The following is a 22,650-nucleotide window of genomic DNA, read 5'->3' on the forward strand; positions in this document are numbered from 1 at the left end:
TATAGCAATCGGCATAATCCATTAATTCCCATTTTGACGAATATGTGGCGTGTATAAATATGAATCTCGTCATCTTTAATAGATGGCGTTAGTAGTACTGCTTGCTTTCAAATAAATCAAGAAAGTTGTTTTTGAATGGTTATTCAATAACTTTTTAAAATTATTTAGTGGTCTCTGGTTAATATTAAAAAGTAATTAATTTAGAAAATATGACGAATTTTATGCCAAACAAACTGAGAGACTCCATTCTCTGTCATTCTTTCTGTAAAACTCTGCATTCAGGAAATGAATTCACGAAGACACATTATTTGATTCAATCTTTATGTATCTTCTCAAAAAGAAAAAAAAACTCAATAAATAACCAAAATACTTCAAATATATATTTTAATTCAGATATATGTACAGGTATAAATGTAGGCGCCGAATAAAAAGACACTTTATGAAGTATATATCTAAAAGATGAAACGAAGTACTTAGTTGAAATAAGTTGAAATTGATTAATGAGTATATTCTTGCGAACTTAGCTACATAGTAAAGGAGTGAAATTTGAAGGTAAGTACATCAAGTTAATGCACATTTTAACATAGTTATTTTCTTATTAAAGTATGAAAGTTATGAAGAGACAAATAGCTTTATATATTAATAGTCAAAACAGCACATTCTAGCTATGTCTGTAAGTGTTTGCAGAAGACAAAGTTTGAATATATTGCATTATTAAAATATATTTTCTTTAATGTCAGTTCACCTTCAAATAATTCTATTTTTAATTAATATTTTCTTAAAAAAATATTGAACAAAGAATAGAATAGATGGAATACTTATTCTAACCTAATAATAACTATGAGTAATAGAAATATTTATACATTTTGACATTAAAATAGAATTGTACTTGTTGAAGTCAATCAATTTCGTAAAAAAGGGGTGTAAATGCATTGAAAGGTGAATTTTAACAAATGCAATAAATGAAGAAAATTTCATTTGAATATAACAGAATACACTGAAGAGGGAAGAAAATTTCCTTTGAACATGACAGAATACATTGAAGAGGGAAGAAAATCTCCTTTGAACATAACAAAATACATTGAAGACAGAAGAAAATATCCTTTGAACATAGAAGAATACATTGAAGAGGGAAGAAAATTTCTTTTGAACATAACAGAATACAATTAAGAGGGAAGAAAATTCTTTAACAGAAAGAAAAAAAAAAACCTTCTAAATAGAATTAATAAATATAAGTTTTATTTGTTGTGGTTTCCGATTCATTGACAAATATATTTAAAAAATGATAAAAAAGTATGCATTTTAAAAAAATAATTTCTTTTGAATTAAAGATATGTATAAGCATTCAAAAATAACAACACTGCTAGCTACAAAAATGAATTAAACTTCTGAAAATAAGAAATATTATTTGATAACATATCCTGTTATCAAAGATATTAATGCAATACTGAAATAGAATATGAATTTTCATAGAGAAAAAGTTTAAAGTTGTAAATATCATAAATAAACAACACATAAAATATTCTGATTCATAACAGACACACAGTCATAAAATATAAACTAACGTTTCCGAAAACATTTCTACTGTTTGTACAAGTCATACTTTGTTTTGCATTTGAATAAGTGTTTCGATATACCAAAATATTCCATCGTAAAGTGCAGGACGTGTTCATAAGCGTAAAAGGGTAAATAAAATACAAATATACAATGACGTACAGGAAAACTTCGAGTAAACACTGCTCAAAGGCAAATTGACGTATGCATAGTTGTTGTCACACATAGCAGCACTTTTAGAGAAAGGTTGGAAATGTGAATCGGCTTTTGTTGCCGATCTCCAAGTTTCATTTGAAGTATCTATGGATTCCAATTATTGCACCACAGTTTGGACAGGTATGAAGTGTATCTTTGCATGTAGGTACTATCAGCGGAAGCCAAGCGCAAGGCGTACTAAAAACAAACATTATGTACATCATATCAAGAAGAAGTGCAATATTTACAATAATTCTATGCATTAATTCGTGATTTAGATAAACAAAAGCAAGGAAATTACAGGTATTTCCTGATTATAACAGACATATTTGGTGTTCTTAGGTTCACACCACCATGATTTATTATAAAATTTCTCCACCATCTTGACCCTATATGCTTAGCCAAGATTGTGATAAATTTGTTTGGAAATTGAATAATTAGAGACTTATGCATATCATATCAAGAACAAGTATAATATTTATAATAATTCCTTGCACTAGTTCATGATTTAGATCCACAAAAACAAGAAAGTTAAAGGTATATCCTGATTATTGCAGACTTACTTGGTGATTTTAGGATTACACTACCACGCTTTATTATAAAATTTCACCACCATTTTGATAATATATCTTTGACCAAGACAATTAATTTGTTTCCAAACAAATTTATAATAATAAAACAAATTCAAAAGAGTATAAACTTAATTTATTTATTCAGATACATTTGGTAACAAGGATAAGAAAATCACGTACATTTTTAACTGTAACTGAGATAAATAAAAGATGCAAGTGTTACATCACCTTATATGAGAATACAATTGCCAAGAACAGGTTACGTAAAAGAAAATATTATAGCTAATAGTAAATAGATAGTTGACTATATAAGAACAAATAGTCGACAAATGAAAACTTATAAGTATATAAGAAAATTGAACTGTTTTTGATTTTAATTTTAATAAAGCGTTTAATTTTACAGCATATCGTTTAAAGTTACGCAAAGCTTACTTTTGTGCTTACTTATCAAATAATTTAAGTAAATTATTATCTTATTAAGAATTTTGTATTGTTGTTCAAAATGGTTCGTTATGATTTATCCTTATTGTTAATACAAGTTGTGACTGACTATAGTTCCTTTCATTTTTTGATGAACGCTTTGGAAATAAGGCATCTCAAAAGATTTAATCAAATAAAAACATTCAAATAATTTGCTGTAAAAATTATGGATAAAAAGGGAATAAAAGTATAGTATAAAATGTTTCATTCAGATTGTCTGATGCATTCTATTTAATATGGATCGATAGAAACCTTTATCAGATTTTTAAAAAAAACCCTCATCAAGAATACAAATTTATTAATCGAAATAGCGAATGTTTTGTATTCTGATATCTGATGTTTTGTATTTAATCTGATCGGAAACGTTTTTGGCGTCAAACTCTTTCGTCTTTTGGCGTCACAAGTCTTACGACAAGCATCACGAGGGCTAGTTTAGAACGGAATTCTTAAATTTATGTTGAATTAGGGCAAAATTAGGCAAAAATTTATTAATCGAAATAGCGAATGTTTTGTATTCTGATATCTGATGTTTTGTATTTAATCTGAGCTGAAACATTTTTGGCGTCACAAGTCTTACGACAAACATCACGAGGGCTAGTTTAGAACGGAATTCGTAAATTTGTGTTGAATTAGGGCAATGCCAGGACCAGATTGTTATTCTCTTTTTACATTCAGAACAAAGGCGAAAATTTTCATCTTAATACGAAAAAAATCAGAAATGCATGCAGTAAAACAAATAAAGAAATTCCAATGCTGTAATTTACTGTGAACAATTGAGGAAAAACAATTATAAATATAATACTTACCAAAGGAAGAGTGTAACAAGGACTGTAAAAAACGAACAAACACCATTGTGTCGTGAAATTTCTGTGACGATGAATTGCCCGCAATTTTTGCATACTAAGGCGGCGGGTTCACGGCCAAAGCTCACCTTCTCAACATAAGAGGTATGCAATAGAAATGTTACTCCTTTGTCAACAGTCTTTTCTGTAGAATATTTAAGATATAACCAGTTTTATATCCACAGATGTAATTTTAATAAAATAAATTGAAAATTAACAAAAGACAAAAATCTGTTGCTATATATGATGAGTTTCATAGCAAAAATGTTATTCTAAAAACCACGACAATTTTAAGTTCATAATATAGAGAAATCAATGAAAAATATCATAATTTACGATTTATAAACCTTGCCTATGACTCATAAGAAGTATATAGTATTTTATGAAATTAATTTATTAAATATGGATGCAGAATTATAAAATATCGTTTACATATTCAGTAATATAAATCATTATTAATTTTTTTAAAAACTATAATTATTTTTCAACTGTTTATTTATAATATTTTAAAATTGGACTGCACTAAAAAATTTGATTGTATTTTTTCATTCATAATTATATTATTATCAATAAATTGCAAGTTCAGCAAATATGGATATTATACAGTTGTATATTTTGAAAAAAAATTTTAGAAAACATTTTTAATAATGTCTATTCCGTTTTTGTTAAATTTTACATTTTTCCTATGCTAAAATTCAATTTAATTTTTTAATGGAATTGAAGCCTTAAAGGACTAAAATAAATTATGTAATAAAATTCCTCTTATTTACAAATTTCATCCTTTTTTCCAATGAAAGTCTATGGAGAATTTGTAACCTGTGCAGTAAATTCGCAAAACAAAACCCTTTTAAAAAGAAATTTATAGTAGAATTTTACACCTACCTTTAGCATTTATTCGTGTGAAACCATTAGGAAATCATTTTATTTAACAACATTTAATATTATTTTATCCAAATATTGGCATGAATTTTGGAGAAAAATGTTAAAATAGATATCCTATTTTCGGTTATTACTTGCAATTTTGAAAGTTTCACACTTTCTTAAAAGTATAACTGATATATTTAAAGATAATTTAATTTTAAGCTAAAACAACGTGTATCATATTTTAACTTTTCAGCAAGTTTTGCGACAATGAGTTTTATTCCATAGATTTTTTTGCGTTCTTAAAAATGTGTAATAATTTATCAGCCATTAATTAAATTATAGCTATAATCCTTCTATGCACTCCGCTTTGATTTGTCACATCTATATATTAATTCTTACGCTAACTATTTGCTATTATCATCTATCACAGATCCACATTTATGAATCAGTAAAAGGATTAAATGTGTGAAAGCAATGAAAACTATAATTAATTGAAAACAGAAGATTTAGTTGATTTTGCTATGAGCAGAGTTGAGTTTTATTGAAACAATGTTTCCAGTTCTCTAAGGTTTTATAAATATTTCTGAAATTTTGAATTAATAATAATTTAATCTAAACATCATTAGATAACTGACGAAATATAGAATGAAATTGTGAAATAATTTTTCCCGTTCGGAATATTTACGGCTAAAACCCACAAATAGAATGAAGCTATAATTTAATATGTAAAAGGTAGAAATCATAGAGATGTATTCTTTTAAATGTTTTAGTATCGATGAAGCTAAACTTTATGTGCAGATTTTGAGAGGCGTAGGAAATGATTTCCTCTAAATGTTTTAACAGCAAAAGTCACCGATAAATAAGTTTGGTGCTGTCGGAACCAGGAAGTTCATAATGGTTACGCAAACAATTGGATTATGCAAAGTTTCATTGTTCGTTCAAGTGATAAAAGTGTGCACTTACAGAAACGAATAACATAGAGAATAAAATCTCTTAAAAATTATCTTTTATTATTCAGTAATAGATTCCCCTGACCCACTTGCAAAATTCGCATAATCTATCCGTGTTAACAATATTGCATCAACTTATTTTAATATTTTATTCTTGAAATTGATCCCCTTATGCCTTTTGCAATCTGCATACGAAATTTGGTTTCATTTCGTGCTTTAGGTTTCTCTCTCCATGCATTCTAATATTTGCATATGTAGTTTACTTTCATTCTATAGCTTAGTTTTCTCTCCCCATGAATTCTACTCATTGCATATGAAATTTGGTTTCATTTCGTACATTAGTTCTCTCTCCAAATACTTTCTATATTTTTCATAAGAAATTTGATTTCATTTTATCCATTAATTTCCTCTTTTAGCTCTTTCTACAATTCTCATATAAAATTTAGTTCAATTTTGTGCATTAGTTTCTTTTCCCATACCTTATGTAATCTGCGTATGAAATTTGATTTCATTCCATGCGTAAGTTTCTTAATTTAGTTTCTTCTATAATCCGCATATAGAATTTGGTTCCATTTTGTGCATTAGTTTTTTCCTACCCATACCTTTTGCAATCTACATATGAAATTCAATTTCATTACTCGCATTAGTTTCTTTTTCCCATATCGTCTACGCTTTGCCTAAGAAATTTGATTTCATTCTATGCATTAGTTTTCTTTTCCCATAGCTTCTACATTTTCCTTATGAAATTTGATATCATTCCATGTATTTGTTCCCTAGTATGAAATATAACTTACCATTGAATCCTTTAGATTGAAGATTTGGAAATAACATGTTAATATCTCTCAATGCATCTTATGTGCCGTTGGAGAAAGGTAATACTTGATGAAAGGTAATGATTGTTTAAAATGCTTAACTTCCCATCTTTTTGCAAATCGTTTGAAAACTACCATGCAAGTTTTAATCAAAAATATACAATTTGGATATTTTTTTTCTTGTGTTTGCTGAATATATAAACCCAAGAAAACAAACTAGTTAATGAAATTAATATTTTTCTAATTATTTAAAATAGGAGCTAAGAAAATCGAATCAATCTTTGAAAACAATTTTGTTTGACCTATGTTGCAGTTCTAATGTTTTATTTTGTTGTAAAATTTGTTACCAAGTATCTGGTTTTATAATAACAGAAGTGAGTTTGATTTTTTTAATTAAATTAATTTTGAATAAAAAATTACTTTTCCAATTTTTTTCTATATCAACTTCAGTTTTTCTCCTCTAGTTATTTAGTTTACGGCAGTAAAATCATATGATGTCTAAGAAATTATTAAGAATAAATATCAAAAGTCTAGTGGTATTATTACTTTATTATATTGATGAAACACTCATCTTGAGAGTATAATTATATTTATAAAATAATCAAATTTATTTTATTATTTTCTTTTAGATAATTTCTTAAAAAGCACAGAGTAATTTCAAAGTAATCATTGGATTTTGAAATGATATAACTTTAAAAATATTAATTGCACTAGTCGATGTTAATAAGAAGTTTAGAAAAAGCTAAACTTTTATTTTCTCACTTTCGCTTTTCCACGCTTACTATTAAATTAAATGCTAAGTCTACCCATTATAAATAGTTAAAAGAAAGAAGAGGTTTAATACATTATGAAGAACTGGATTTGATGATTCTTAAGCGACTCCAAAAATCTCATATCTTACATTCTGTGGTTTCTTCTTTCCAGGTTACATTATTGAATTATGTGAGTACTAGCTACTACAGTTGCAAATTATGTTGAATGAATTCGAAATAACATTATTACCAATGTTTTTGCGAATATAGAAAATGGCAAATGCCTATGAAATTAAATGTAATTTTTGAATGTATGAAAAAAATGTGTAGTTGTTTTTAAAGAAGTTGCCAGAACTTTTGTTAAGATAGAGAAAAAGTCCTAAAGAAAGTTTGTTTCGGGAAAAATAAAATTGTCTCTATTTTAGGGAGATATTGCTAAGTTCCACAGAAAAAAAAGCCTTTTAAAATTGAGTAAATTATTTAAAAATTCCTAGTGACTGTCTTATTAATTACCTTGATTTAAAAATTTAGCTGTATATATAATATTGATTTGGTTTTAATTGTAAATAAGCTTTATTTTGCTGCATTTAAATCCCAACAAGAATAGAAATTACAAAATGGGCACATCTTTTATTTTGTAGAAATCTACTTGGATTTCACTAATATTTAATACAATATTTTAGAACGTGCAATCGACACTTCTGTCTTCAAAATGCACCGCATAAAAATAAATATTAAGGAGTAAACTTTTTTTGTTAATAATTATTGCAAACAAAGTTATGAAAGAAACTTAACAGAATGTTCATTTGTAAGCAATTAAACAAATCAAACTGATTTTATATACGTTTGTAAAGGATTTTTTTCAATATATTTAAACAAATCTTTCTTTGAATATTGTGTTTTAAACTTTATTGTAGGTTCCAATGTTAACAAATTCTAATATCTTCATATGATTGCAAAGCAATGAAACGAAACAAAACTAACTTTTAGAAAATATCTGAGATATATAGATAAACTGCTCTAAACAGTCAAAGTTTATTTTTCACCATATTAAAATATTTGCTAATGCCATTAGTTAAATTACGTGGTCGAATACTAAATGTATTTTGCTTTCCATAAGGATAGTGATTCTACTTTACTGTTTTTGAAATGTTTACCCCTTTAGAATCTAACTGCTAGCGTTGGAAACATATTTATTGATTTTTTTTTCAGCAATGGTTTTTATTCTAACTTTAAAGAATACTGAATTTAACTATCACCACCCATTGAATTTCAACAACTGGGATGCTTGCACGACAAATTCAAATCGAACAGAAACAACATACTTCCGTGCAAAGATAATAATCCAAACACGATGTATCCATTAAAAGGTATGTATTGACAGAACTGCGACAGTCCGATGTTGGCAGGCATGCGCCAAACGGTCGCCAACAACGAAACATTAACATGAGATAATAGGTAAATAAAAGTGCAGAAATTTCTTACTTTGTATTGCAGAATCCATTTGGTTTCTCGTTTGTCTCAAAGATATATCTTGGTAACAGCGTGGGACGACCATAGTTAAGAGCGGACGAGCGTTCCCTTTTTTTTGAAAAAAGAAAATGGGAGCCTCCCTGTTGCTATGGTAACCAAGACCGTGTGGCGGCAGCTCCACAAAGCAGTCTCATTTTGTTGTTTACGTCCGAGCTTACAATACATTCGTGCGTATTTAAGAGTTTTCGGATATTAAAGAACAGTTTATGTAGTAAACAGAGGCTTAGAAAGAACAATCAATCATTTTAGGGGAAATTATTGGGAAGATGCGTTGAATGACGATTTCGCAGAAATTGAACTGCATTTAGCGCACGCGTAGATTGTTGGTAGAAATTAATAAGGTCAATTGAATTTGTCGTAATTTCGCAGAAAATGTTCGTGAATGATGTGATCATTTTCCGGTACATGACAGTTTTCGTGCATTATTACTTTTTGCGGATGATTTAGGCGGAGATGATGAGAAGCTAACACGTTAATATGATTTGTTAATCTCAATAGCAAAGTTTTATCAGACTAAAAAATTAAAGAAAAATAAAATAAAGAGTAGATAATGTCATGTTAAAAAGTTTAAATATTAATGGTGTTATTTTTAAAAATTATGGAATTGAAATAACGAAATTAAAATGAAATTTAAATATTATTTCCGAATTTAAATAAATTGTAATCAGATCATTAAATTAAATAACTAACCATTGCGTGCCTATTTTTTATTTTCGTTAAGGAAATATTTTTAGCTTTAATTCGTGCAATCCTGATAAAATGATATGTGTTAGTGATTAGGAAAAAAAAAATCAAAATACTATTGCATCGATATAACTTTTTTCAGATCAGACCGTGGGATCTAATTCAAGGAAATTATATATGAACTTACTTCATGGGTATTAGGTACTTACGAAGAAAAGATTTTTTCGGAATTTTAATTGATTTTTTTTTTAAATTAATTAAATTGATTTCATTAATGAATCCAAATGCTTATACCTTTTTATTAATTTCGGAGTATACTATTATTTCGCAAAAAGTTTGTTAACACCGCTTAAAATTCAAAATAATACTATTGATAAATATGTCAATTCTATTCTTACATAGATATTCTCTAAATTTCAACAGTTTTTCCAAATTTGTCGCCTTTAGCAACCAGATTATTTGCGTAGATTATTAAATTTTTAGGCTGTTAAACAATAAATCTGTATCCAATTCATTTTTATTCATTCATTCATTTTTAGTGGTTAATTTCTGTATTTTAGATTTTTTTATATATACGGCTACAATTTAACATCAGTGAAAAATAAACAAAAAATAAAACAAATGAATTCTACTAAATAAATGCGTAATCGAAAATCTTATTTCGGAGTTAATGGTCAAAGAAAACCATTTCTTTATCTTGATTTTAATATTAGCAAGATATGCGATCGAATGATATGATATTTTAATTTGAATTTAATAATTTGACTGCTAAGTTTGGTTTGGTATTTTGTACAAATACAGGTTTTTTAAAAAGCACATAATTAGTGCATACAAACCCCCTTCAATGAAGTGATTTCTGTAACACGTATATATATATATATATGGACTAATTAGTAATAAATGCCAAGTTAAAGGGGAAAAAATAGAACAAAGATTAAACCAAATAAAATAAGAATCCGGCCTGAGGACTTTCTCACCTTGAGAAAGTCTTCAATCTTTTACTAATTATTCAGACATTAATGAAGAATATTGGGAATTTTATATCTTAAAACTTCAGAAATATCTGAAAATTAAGTTTTATATTATTTTGAAATTTTTAAGAAATAACATTTTAAAAGAAATCTATTTAATTATGTAATATTTTTTTCTCTTCATTTTAATAAATTTTTAAAGATATATTTTATGAATTCTAATATTTTAATGTAATGACAATAATGAAATAGAGAAAACGTCTCAAAATACAAAATTTGCCTTCTCATGTTACTTTGCTGACTTATTTTAATGCCAAATTCTGCTTTAAGTTTTTTTTTTAAATTTAAATTTATTATTTTATAAATATTTTTGTAACTATTGTATTCATTCTAAGAATTGCAAAAATTAAGATAAAAAGAAGTAAAAAAAAAATTGTTTTTCTTTATATTTTAATTAATGTTATTCCAAAGTAGGTTTCAATTTTCATTTAGTTTTATTTCATACATTTTTTAAAAAATATCCATAACAGGTTAAGTAATTGAAAGAAGCGATTTTTCATTTCATTTGACTAGTATTGCATAACGATATGTTTTCTCGCACCAGCTACAAACTGATACCTTTAATCATGTGATAAATGTTTATAATTTTTCTCTGCTTTGTAATTACATATTTTTATTTTCATTATAATTTTGAAACTATTATAATTCGAGCTTCTTTCTTTAACATATTAAGGCAAAAAAAAAAAAAAAAAAACTTTGCATTTTACAAAATGTTTTAAGAAAAACCTGACAGATTTTTTAAAATAATATTTTAATTAGGCTTAAAATCTCGGTATGGGCACCAAATTTTAGGATTTCTTTCAGAAAATAATTATTTATTTTATTTTGACAGCAGGCATAGAAAGTGGCAATTAGAGCAACGGCCAATGATGTCAATGCTTGCATCTGCTTTTGATTCAACGAGGACGCTGTATTATGACCTCAAATTAAATTCATTTGAATATAGGTTTTCGTTTTATTTAAAGAAAGAAAATAGAAATTAAATCGTTTAAAAAATTTTAATAAAGTGATATTTGTATGAACAAAAAGTTTTTCTCATTAAAAATACTGTGAAAGAAAAAAAAAGTAAACGTTCCTTTATAGCATTCAAAGTTGATGGACAGTTGTTATAGATTAGAAGTTATTTTATACAATCGCGACACATATAATATACTAAAATTTGATTATTTTAGAATTAACTTTATTATATTTTATATCTTTTTATAACTTTAAATTAAGATTTCTTTTAGTTTTTACAAATTAGGAGACGACATGTCTTCTTTTAACGGGAGGAAAAAATGAATGAATTTTTCAAAATGGCACTAGGGAGCTTGAGATTGCTATAAATTAATCATAAAATTGTTATAAATTATTTATTTATTAATCTGCTTATAAATAATTTGTTATAAAAATAAATATTTCGTTGCAATAACTTGCTTCCGTAACTTTAGGTAACAATTTTTTTTTATCTAAGGGCCAAATTTATATCACTCTAAATGATTTTTTTTTAAAGAAATTTTTAAGATAAATTATATAATTTATATCAAAACGATATAGATAGATTCTTTAGCGAAATTAATTTTGATAATTTAATGTAAAAAGAACAGATGTAGAAGTATTTCATTTCATCTCTAGTAAATATTCTGCTCTTTATAAATTTTTACTAAGTGTAAAGTTTTTTGAACAGGAATTTCGGTTTTGAAAAGAATACAATTATTTGAAGAAAAAATGGAATTATCTTTCATTTGCTATTTAATGGTGTAAGTTCTTTAATGCATTTGACATTACCGCCATCTATTGAACAATAATGTAATGAAAAAAGAATTTCACTAAAAGCTACACTGAAATCTGTTATATTAAAGCTTCCATTTTAGAAGTCGGATGACTGGGACGATACTCATGTCAGTACGCATCTCTTTCTTCCACTCTACTCCAAAAATTTATTTGAAAAACTTTTAATTATGTTATTTGCGATGCTCTAAATATAGTTGTAACTTTTAAAATTAATGGAGCTCAAATAATACAAGATATTCTGCAAAATCGCTATGTTATCTTCACGATATTGCATAGCATTCAAAGTATATGATACACAGCACAGATATCGTTCAATGTACTTTTATGCTATTGTGTATATTTTTTTTTCTTATTTACTGAAAGAAGAATAGAAAGTTAAAGGAAATACATCTCATCATAGTTATCAATTTTAAGTAATGCACCAGAAACTCTTATTATCTTAAGAGCAAAAATGGAAAAGCAGTATATTGTGTGTTGAGTTCTGAAAACTCATATGCGTTGAAAAGTTAAATTTATTTTTTTGCAAAAGATTTATTGAAATAATAAATGAAGGATATTTTTCGCTGTATATTTTTTGACACACAAATTCAATGAATCCCATTTTTTATTCAAGTTAGTATCTGTGGAATCGGGTGAAACAAAACAAGAATAAAACCCTAGAAAGATTCACTGTAATTATTATTTTATTTGTCATATAGATTATTAATTTTCATATAAACTGAAACTTTTTGTAGCAGAGTCTTTATTTCTGTTACAAGATTCATCCAGAATAGAATAGCATTCTTTATTAATTTTAGAATCATCTCTATAAAAGTTAATATTCGTTAATTTATACTAATTATTTTATTTTCAATTAGTTATGAAATTTCAAACGATTCTAATACATTTTTTGCGTATCATTTATATAACATTATATATACGGGGTGATGCTGACGAATTCAGAGGGGTAATAGTAGGCATCAAGAGGATAATCACCATACAACATGGGGTCCCAAACGAGATTTAGTAGGTGGAAATCTCAAAAATATAAGGAGTCCGAGAATAGTTGGAAACTGTGAAAAATTAATAAAAAATAACTAATGATGTTTGAACTATGCATTTCTTTTAATTAAAGATATTCAGGAAAAACTAAAATGGACACCAGAAAACATCGCTGCAACGTCAGCACCGATGATCGTAGAGAGCGTTGTCAAATTCATATTCCATCTTACAATTCAAAAAATACATCTTTTTAATGCCAATTTTACTTTGGTAAAATTATTTTTCTAATTTAATTATTTTTAATTTAATTTGTTTCATAAATGGCAGCAATGCTTTTATTTTTATTCTTAAATTTGATTAATGTTATAATTTCATAGTTACAACAAATCTCGTAATTTTTATCATTATTAACAATTCAAAGAATAATTTTTTTTAATTCCAAAATAAAATTTTCACTTTTGTTTTTATTTCGTAATACATATAAGAAATGTGTAATAATTTGTAAAAATTTGTAGAAAGTGAAATTAAATTTACTATAATTTGTAGAAAAATGATTCAATTGAATCTATATTTTATAGTCTTATAAAATAATAATGTGAAATTTTACTTCATATTATTAAATTATGAATTAACTAATGCATTATTATTGCATTAACATTAATTTTTAATGTATTAAGATTATTAATTATAGTTTAGAAGTTAAGAAAATTAATATTTCTAGGAAACAGAGTGAATTTTAATTTAATGAAATTAATCCCTGCCTTAAATATCGATATAAATCCAACTAAACAAAACTTCTAAGTCTACCTAATGGAGCATTTGTTCTTCGAATGGATTTCATAAATCGAAGAAAGTGAGCACCATGTGTATAAATTAGTGTAAACTGTATATTTGTAATCATTTAAAAGAAATGTAAGCTACATTGATTGGTATGTCCATTAATTAAAAAATATCATTATGTCAGAATGCGAAAAATAGATATGGAAACAAGCCACTCTCCTGACCAGATACGATTCGTGTTAGAAGAACAAATGCTTACAATGGTGCTTTGTAATTTTTCTATAACTGTACTTAATGTCCTAACAGCTCAGTAATATACGAAATGTGCCAGAAGAAAAAGCTACGATAGGTCTACTCTGTAATTTTTCTGTATTGGTCATTCATATCTTAATAGCTCAGTGATCGACGATATACAGAAGAGGAATTGCGTCTACTTTATAGTTGTCCTATATTTGTAGTTTATAACCTGATGACTCACCATATGTACGAAAAACATGCTCTTGCAGGTCAACTCTGTAATTATTCTTTTCTACTGTTATATATGTTAAAAGTGATTATATATATATATATATATATATATATATATATATGTTAAAAGTGGTTAACAGCTCACTGATACATCAGTGACTCTACCAGTGAGAAAAATATTAACAACTCTACAGAAATATATAAAACATAAGTCCAAACTATAGGAAAACGTAACAAATTTTATTAGATTCTTTTACAACAACAACAGACAATATTTCAACATATTATCTTTATATAAACTAGAAAAGGATTAATCCAACCAGTTTTTGAGTGCGTTATGTAAGAATGTAAAGAGTGCTGTCTTCTGGGCATCAGCTGAAACTTTAGAGCCATCTGCTGGCAGAAGTGCCACGCATCTATCTTCGTTGCCTTCGATTCCGTTGCAGATAACATCTGGCAACTGAGCGGCGACCAATCGGATCATGTCTAAGACAGGATCTACAGATTCCTTACCGCAAGTGTCTTTACCCATCTTCAAGAATGCGTTGTAGATTTTCCTATAACCACTGTGAAAAGAAGATATAATAAAAGTTAGCAGGCCATTTTAGAAATTTTGAACTAATGTTTAAAAGTGTGATTTATTTCAAAAATCCCGATGGGAGTCCTTTCAAGAAATCGAATAAAATGTTGGTTTCTTGAATTATAGAATGCATATTGACTTTATATAGCTTTTGATTTCAAGCTAAACAGAAATATTTGGAGCCACGTCGCGTAATTTTGAATCGAGTTCAAAGAACAAGGATAGTTCTTTCTTGATCTCCACTTTTTTGTCAACTTTTAAAAAACCATCAAAGGGAAGGTATTGGCTATTTCATGGTTCTTTCCCCATTGACTTGATTAACTTCTAATCTCGGGCGACCATTACCATTTTACCATTATCTTGAAACCATGACTGGCTTTAATCCATATTATTATTATTATTATTTGAAATGGTTGCGAATATTTTTTATAAACTTTTTTAAAGCAACGAACTGCTATTTTGAAGTAACGCTATATTCAAGAAACCAGCCAAATCATAAGTAATTGGTCTATAATTTATAAATTTCCAAAGATAAAACGATTACTGGCTATCTTACAAAATCAGGTTAAGTTCAACGAGGTCTGTTTACAAAATGCATGAATTATATTTTGTACTGCAAAATGTCATTCAAAATCTATGCATGACAGAATCAGAAAAAGTTTTTTTTTATTAATATTTTGTTATTGCCAATTTGAATTTTTAAGTCTGAAGGAGCTTCAGCTCCTACTTTGAGAATCTAGAGTGTCAAAAATAGTACAAAAATCATACAAAAAATTATTGCATTATGCGAATACGTATTTATTATTATAACTATATGAACAAAATACTTTTCTCAGCATAAGCATTCTACAATTTCTCAATTAAATAATTTCATTTTTTTTTGTATTTTATTTTGAAATATTTTTTTTTTATTTTAAAATTATTATAATTATTTTTTTTGTGTTGGTACGTTTTCACATTGTTTGTATAAAAATTATCAAATTGAAATTGCTAATGCGAAACCAAAGTTATTTCAGGTTTTTTTTTTATTATCAAAACACAAATGCATTTTTTATATTTTATTTTCTACTAACAAATTCAATAAATTTATATTTAATTGAATATACTGAATTTTATTAGTAAAATTTAGATTCTATGACATGTTTAAAAGTAAAATGTATTCCTTTCTAAGTATTTTTTATTTATTTTGCTTTCTAAAAATAATGATACGTTATTTATGTCATTTGAGAATTAAAAAACTGTTTTTGTGGTTAAGTGTTTATCTTAACCTCATAATACGTTCATCTGTTTAAACTTTTTTTAATAGGCTGTGACAACTATTTAGAGAATCTTTTATTGATTCTGCAAAGAATTCATGCAACATTTGAGATCTCATATGTTTCTGTATCAAATTTTAAAATTTATATATATAACTGAAATTTATACAATCATTAATAGTCTCAAAATACCTTAATTCAATGCACACTGTTAGGAAAAATGAGATAAATTCTTTATTATTAAAATGGTTGGAATGTAATATGAAATTCCTCTACTTACCAGCATGAATACATGATAAAATCCTTTTCTGATTGTTTGTTCAAAGATTCCACAACAGCTAAGGCGTACTCCATTTGTGTTTTCGTTTCATCTGATTGAGACACTTTGTTTAGGCAAGGAGCATGTTCTAGATATCCTGTAATGATGTCAAATATGATTTATAAGACAGTGTTATTTAAAATGTTAAATTTATTGTAACTGATAAATTCTGTAAGTCTCGACCCTCTAGAAATTTAATAATAAGATAATATTAGACTATCAAATAGATTTAACGATTTCCAAACCGATTTCCAATTTCTTTAGCTAGACCGAAATCTTTTTATACCTTCTAAGAAGAATGGCCTTTTTTGTTATTAATATTTGCAATAGATGGCAGCACCAAACATATTATTTTAGTTGTTTCTTTGCATAGAGTAAAATTTTCCCATGACTTCTAAAAAGAAGTGCATTTTTAGTTATTAATAAAAACAGAAGATGGCAGCCCTGAATATATTCTTTTATACAATTTCAACATATTTAATATTTTAACATTTTATACAATAATTTAATATTGTTTCTCAAAGGGATAGAAAGTGTTTGCTTCTCTAAATAGATTGAAAATATCTTTAAAATATTTTTTATCGTTTTTAGAAAGATAAATTTTTTACTTAATTTTTAATTGATTAATTTTCTACCGCATAGATCTTAGCAAAATTTTAAAAGATAATTACTAATGGTTAATAGCAAAGCAATATTATATCGCAAAACATAGTTAGCTGCAAAGTTTATAGCATACGTTTTCTTTTAAAACTTGAAAACTTAAACCGGAAATTTGTAGGAATAGAATTTTGAGAAATACTTATCACAGTGACTAAGTTGCTACTTTCTATCAAATGGAATAAGCTATTTTACACATTTTTTTTTCATAATATCCATACTGAAACTGCTAAAGAACCTCTGTTTTCTCCAAAATCATGAGTTTCATATTTTAAAAAAAATATTTAATTAAATATTTTTCAGAAAGTAACTACAAAGCGATAGTATTTCACGATATCAATATAATGAATTCGTCATAGTATAATGAAGGGAAAATATTAAAATTGTACAGCAAATAAAACTCAAGTGACATTAAAATTTAAGTTGAACATCCATTTCATGATCAACTTTTTTTTGACATTTTATATATCTTCGTATTAAATATCATAAATTATAATTTGTAATATCCAATCTTCAGATAAAAATTCTGTGACTTGCATGTCAGCTTAATTATGTTGTGTTTAATTTAGTTGGAATAACATCCCATTTTGATGTTATGTCAGATATTTTTGAGACGTTTCTCGTCGTTTTAATACTGATACGCTTGGAAAAAGAACACATGAGCTGGCATACACAATGAAAATTTCATGCCACACCATTGAAAAGACATTAGCCCTCCTAGGTGTATTCAGTATATGCCAGGTGCTTGTTGAACGCATGTGTTCAGAAGAAGAAAAAAATAAAAATAAAATAACTCTGTCTTTATTTTAATATTATTTGAATAATCTGCTGAAAGCGCATGAAAATGACTTCGAAATTTCAATTTTTTTTTCTTTTTCTTTTTTACTATGAGAAATTATTTACGATATTTAAAGTAATTATTAATTATAATTAAAATGTAATGTAAGATTATCTGATTCGTTCACGTTCTTTTATACTAAAACTTTTATTATTATGTATCCATGACATAAACTGCATACTTAGGCGAGTTGCAGATCCAACGGTGCAGAAATCTTTTACAAATTCTTGTGCTCCCTCAATTACTAGGCCAAGAACTTCCTTCTGCAGAGGCGTTACACAGCTGTCTCGGAATTTGAAAGCACAGTCCATGGCTTTGGTGAAGGCTCTGAAATGATTCATTTAAAAATTTTAATGTCCCAAGTCAAAATTCCATAGTAAGACATTGAAAATTATAACTCAAATATCCTCCCTAAATTTCGATTATCTGAAAAATTATTATTTCTTTCCAATTTGAATCAATTTCTACTGCTTATTTGGCTTTCACAACTATTTGTAGAAGATCATTTCTTCGATATTGCCAACATGAACTTGCGCATTGATAACAGATGGCTCTTCAAAGTTGGAAATGGTGTTCGCTCTAATTGAAGCCAGAAGCAGGCATTCAGATACTTATACCAATAATATTTAATGTCATTCCAATGCCATTCAATGTCATCTGGGTCAGGCATCCCAGATTTGTGAGGGCGGTACTCATTTCTACTGCTAATTTTAGATTAGAAATCCTATTGCATTTGTTTTTGAATTAAAAACACAAACTTTAATTAGGAATACATAGCTAAAATATAAATAATTGTCGAAATTTTAATTTTTTTAAAAAAATAATTACATAAAATATTTAAAAGAGTAACCAAATATCTATCCCACTTTGAGTAAAACATTCAAAAGTTCAATTAAATGCTTCAAATTATTGAATTTAACAGTAAATAACTCATATTAGAAGATGCTAGCTATATTTAATCTTTCTTAAAGACAAGAATAAGGTCGACACAACGTGATCAAAGGGAATGAATCAGTTTGATGCATGAATAAGAAAAATACTAGCCACAAATGAATTCTCTGTACTTTTTTTTTACCTCTTTTTAGTAATAATTTACTAGTCAATTGTTTCTGAATTTTTATTTATTTCATTTACGTATATTTCTTCTTAAAATGTCTTATATGCACTAGGCTTAGATTATCTCGGGTTCTAGAGATGTCCTTTTGGGACTAAAAAAATTTCTTATTCTTATTTTCTTCTCAGAAAATAAGAATAAGAGAATAAATCAATAAAGATTGTGAAAAAGAAAGATCTAGTCTATTTTTGGATACAAATTATCCATTAATACTTATTTATTTATTTATCAGCAAAAATATGATTCTGGAAAATGTAAGAGTTTTAGTAACTTTACAGTTACAGCTAAAGAATGTGAATTCTTAAGATGCCAAGATTCAGCGATGCCGAAGTCAGCATATAGCATATTAAACTTTTTAAAACTAAATACTGTGGTTTGCCAAAAGGAATTTGAAAAGCTGCTTCAATATCGTGAGAGAAAATTCTGGTAAGAGACATATATGTGAAATGAATGACAATAATAATTACCTATTGAAGTGCCAACTTCTAAATAACATATAGAAAACGTCATAAAAATATTATTATAAAGTAATATTTATGATGCTAATTTTCCTTAATATGTATGAAAATAATCAATGAATCAATCTATAACATCAATCAATAATTTATGAATTAATCTTTTATACATAAATAAAATGGATCAAAGTGTTAATAAAACAGGCCATATTATTTATTTAATTTATTGTTGAAAAAACTCAGAAAATTTGAATTGTATTAAAATTATCTTAGTTTGTAGAGAAGCCTTTGCTATGCCTATGAGGAAGTGATACTCGAATGGAAAATAAATTAAAATGTAAGTACTACCAGGCCGAAAATTGTTGCACAAAATATTATTACATACTTAGAATTAAACTCAGGAACATAACTCTAGTGTTAAATATAAAGGTATAATATTTTTAAAGAAGCAGTTTTCCAATAAATTTCTGCTTAGTGATATTTTATGATTGAGTAACAGTGTCGTATTAACTCGTAATAATTAAAATATTTACATAATTATTACGAGTTAATATAAAGTATATGAAATTTAATTTATAAAGTATATGAAATTTAATGCTAAATTGCACTTTATAAAGTGTAATTTGGCATTTTTATTTAATTATATAATATACTTTAAAGTAATATATATTTAGTTTTCTGTATGTTCAAAACATTTCATTGTATACGTATATGTATTCCTACATTTTCCCTGTATATTCAAAATTTGAGAATAAGGTATAGATATACTATCTTATAAAACATCAATATGTTTCTTAATGCATTGATTGTCGCATCTATTCTCCAATTAGAGTAATATTTCATCTTCACCGTAGTTAAGAGAGAACGAAAAGGAAGGATAATATAATTAGAAAGATTATACGAATCAAATGTATACGTTATGATAGTGAACATTTTAATAAAATCGCATATTTAATATGCTGGATGTTTTACTATAAAATTTACTACAGGTGGATATAATAGTAATCTTTTCAGCATTTTATCAACTCAAAAAACTCATAATTAAACTCACTCGCATTCGACCTTAACTTCATCTTCTGACACAGGTAAGGACCTCTTTGGAAGAGTATGCGACCAGTTAATGACTATGTCCACGCATGCCATCAACTCGCTGGTATGGCACGGAGGTTCAGCAAGCGTCAAAGTTGCAAGAACTGAAAAAGAGTTTATTATAATGGATCAGATTCGTTAGAGGAAATAATAAGATTTGTTAAATCTACTCTACTTATGATATTCAATAGATATATCTTCTGATAACGAACTTAATTTCTTGATTCTCTTAAAATCGAAATTAAAATGCAACAAAATATAATAAATTTAAAGTGAATCATTTTTAAATTTTCGATGATTTCAGAAAAAGAGAGAAAACTTTGGGCATCTACTAATATAGCAATTGAGTGTTAAGATTTTGTCTATCCTCAAATTTTTTAGCTAACTAACGTGTCATGCCTAGTTGGGGCTCTTTAGTCGTTTTTATAAATAATACTTCATTTAATATACTAAGCAAGGAATCATTTCTATAAGAACACTACAATAATTTAAATTAGATAAAATAAGTTTATGAAATTTTTAACCATGCCAACTATACTAAATTGCATCGTTAATTATCCTTTTCTAAAATATGAATTAATAGAAATTCTAGCAATGCTTTTTTATGAAATTCAAGTAAAAATAGGACCGCCTTTGCAAAATATCTTTAATGCAGTTTATATTCCAATATAAAGGAAAGAATTAAAAAAAATTAAAGAAACCACGGAATATTTGTTTTATTATTAAAATGAAATTCTGATTTCACGTTGTTTATAATAATCGTATTAACTACCTTTTTTAAATAAAATCTTCTAAATGTTAATTAATAAAATTGCTAACAATACTTAACGTACTTAACGCTATTTCAAAATAATATTGCATTTTTGAGTTAAAGCGAATGATAGCAATATAAGGTACGAAAATGTGATGAGGTTCGTTTAAAGCATTTAGTTGAAAATGTCATAATTTTATAAACAAATTTGTAAAGTTCTTTGATTTTAAAATTTGTTCATTTTTAGTTGAAAATTCATTAATGTTCATTATAATTGCAATTATTAAATAATTAGTATAATAATATTGATACATATATTTATAAATTACGAGGTATAAGAAAATGGTTGAAAATTCATCACAAATCGTGACAATTTTTTCGAACAGATCTTAAATCATACTTCGTATTTCACCTAAACTGCTTAAATTTAAAATTAAATAATAATTTAAAAGAATGACAGAATGTTGGTGTTAGCAGTTGTTAAGTTTTACATATGATTCGATATTAAACATAAAATATTTAAATGAATGAGCACTTTAGTAAAAGACTCCACGCATATGCCTTTTAACAGCATATACTACAAGTGAACTATAACTTTTACTAAAATAGTATCTAATGAATGATCTACTAAGCAGCTTTAATGTAAATAGATTTAAAATTATTTAGAAAGCCACAAATAGTTTTAAGTAAAAATTTGAAATGGATGCTTCTACCTAAATTAATTTAATTTTATTCAAAGCTACATACTAATTTAAAAGATATATAACTTTTTAATATATAAAATAATATAAATTTCCTTTACTGTTAAATTAAAAGCACAAAAAGTATCTAAATAAATACATTTAATAGTACTTTAAATAAATAAGTATTGTAAGTAATATATCCTAGACTTGCATATAGATTTTTACAAAGTCGATATACAACAAAAAGCCATAATAAACAGCCAGTCCCATACCTAACGTTAATCCTAGACTTAGTAAGAGCTTCATCTTTGCTGGAAGGGTTAGCACAAAGTGAGATAAGTTTGGAAAACCCTGTTTGTTTTAAAGGCTGCTGGATTACTAATTCTTTTATAAGGATGTCGAGGATTTTTAAGAAAAAAGAAGGAAAACCAAGATAGAATCCTCTTCCTTTCGCTTGGTCATCCAACCATGAAAGAATTGAATTCGGACATTATCCGGACTTGCGCATTACGTTACCACAAGATTACGATATCCTTTGTTGCAAAGCCAGACGTGTTTGTTCAGTAATCAGTTTGTTCATGTCCTTGGAGAAAATGGCGACAATTCCAAGATTTCTTGAGATAACATTCATTTTAAT

The 22,650-nt window shown here is 26.7% G+C and overlaps 2 protein-coding genes across 2 annotated transcripts; both read right to left on the reverse strand.

The window, feature by feature from the left end:
• Positions 1-1,432: 1,432 nt before the first annotated feature.
• On the reverse strand, positions 1,433-8,681 carry LOC129966772 (cell death-inducing p53-target protein 1-like). Its single transcript, XM_056081333.1, has 3 exons — positions 8,507-8,681; positions 3,608-3,788; positions 1,433-1,947 (listed from the first exon to the last, which is right to left on the reverse strand). The coding sequence occupies exons 1-3, from the start codon at positions 8,577-8,579 to the stop codon at positions 1,842-1,844; spliced, it is 360 nt and encodes a 119-aa protein (XP_055937308.1). The 5' UTR covers positions 8,580-8,681; the 3' UTR covers positions 1,433-1,841.
• Positions 8,682-14,490: 5,809 nt separating this feature from the next.
• On the reverse strand, positions 14,491-22,437 carry LOC129967166 (uncharacterized). Its single transcript, XM_056081863.1, has 5 exons — positions 22,286-22,437; positions 20,542-20,683; positions 18,103-18,248; positions 16,388-16,523; positions 14,491-14,837 (listed from the first exon to the last, which is right to left on the reverse strand). Exons 1-5 carry the CDS (start codon positions 22,317-22,319, stop codon positions 14,582-14,584), a joined length of 714 nt encoding a protein of 237 aa, XP_055937838.1. The 5' UTR covers positions 22,320-22,437; the 3' UTR covers positions 14,491-14,581.
• Positions 22,438-22,650: the final 213 nt, after the last annotated feature.

Source organism: Argiope bruennichi, chromosome 4, assembly GCF_947563725.1.
Source record: "Argiope bruennichi chromosome 4, qqArgBrue1.1, whole genome shotgun sequence".
NCBI classification, from domain to species: Eukaryota; Metazoa; Arthropoda; class Arachnida; order Araneae; family Araneidae; genus Argiope; species Argiope bruennichi.

What these genes read in the sequence shown, in the direction of transcription:
- LOC129966772 (XM_056081333.1), bottom strand. Translation starts at nt 8,579, where the DNA reads ATGGTCGTCCCACGCTGTTACCAAGATATATCTTTGAGACAAACGAGA. An exon ending in AATGGATTCTGCAATACAAA is followed by an intron (nt 3,789 to 8,506) that starts GTAAGAAATTTC and finishes AATATTCTACAG; the next exon opens with AAAAGACTGTTGACAAAGGA. An exon ending in CTTGTTACACTCTTCCTTTG is followed by an intron (nt 1,948 to 3,607) that starts GTAAGTATTATA and finishes GTTTGTTTTTAG; the next exon opens with TACGCCTTGCGCTTGGCTTC.
- LOC129967166 (XM_056081863.1), bottom strand. Translation starts at nt 22,319, where the DNA reads ATGAAGCTCTTACTAAGTCTAGGATTAACGTTAG. An exon ending in GAAGTTAAGGTCGAATGCGA is followed by an intron (nt 18,249 to 20,541) that starts GTGAGTTTAATT and finishes GAATCATTTCAG; the next exon opens with AGCCTTCACCAAAGCCATGG. An exon ending in TTTATCATGTATTCATGCTG is followed by an intron (nt 14,838 to 16,387) that starts GTAAGTAGAGGA and finishes TTCTTTTCACAG; the next exon opens with TGGTTATAGGAAAATCTACA.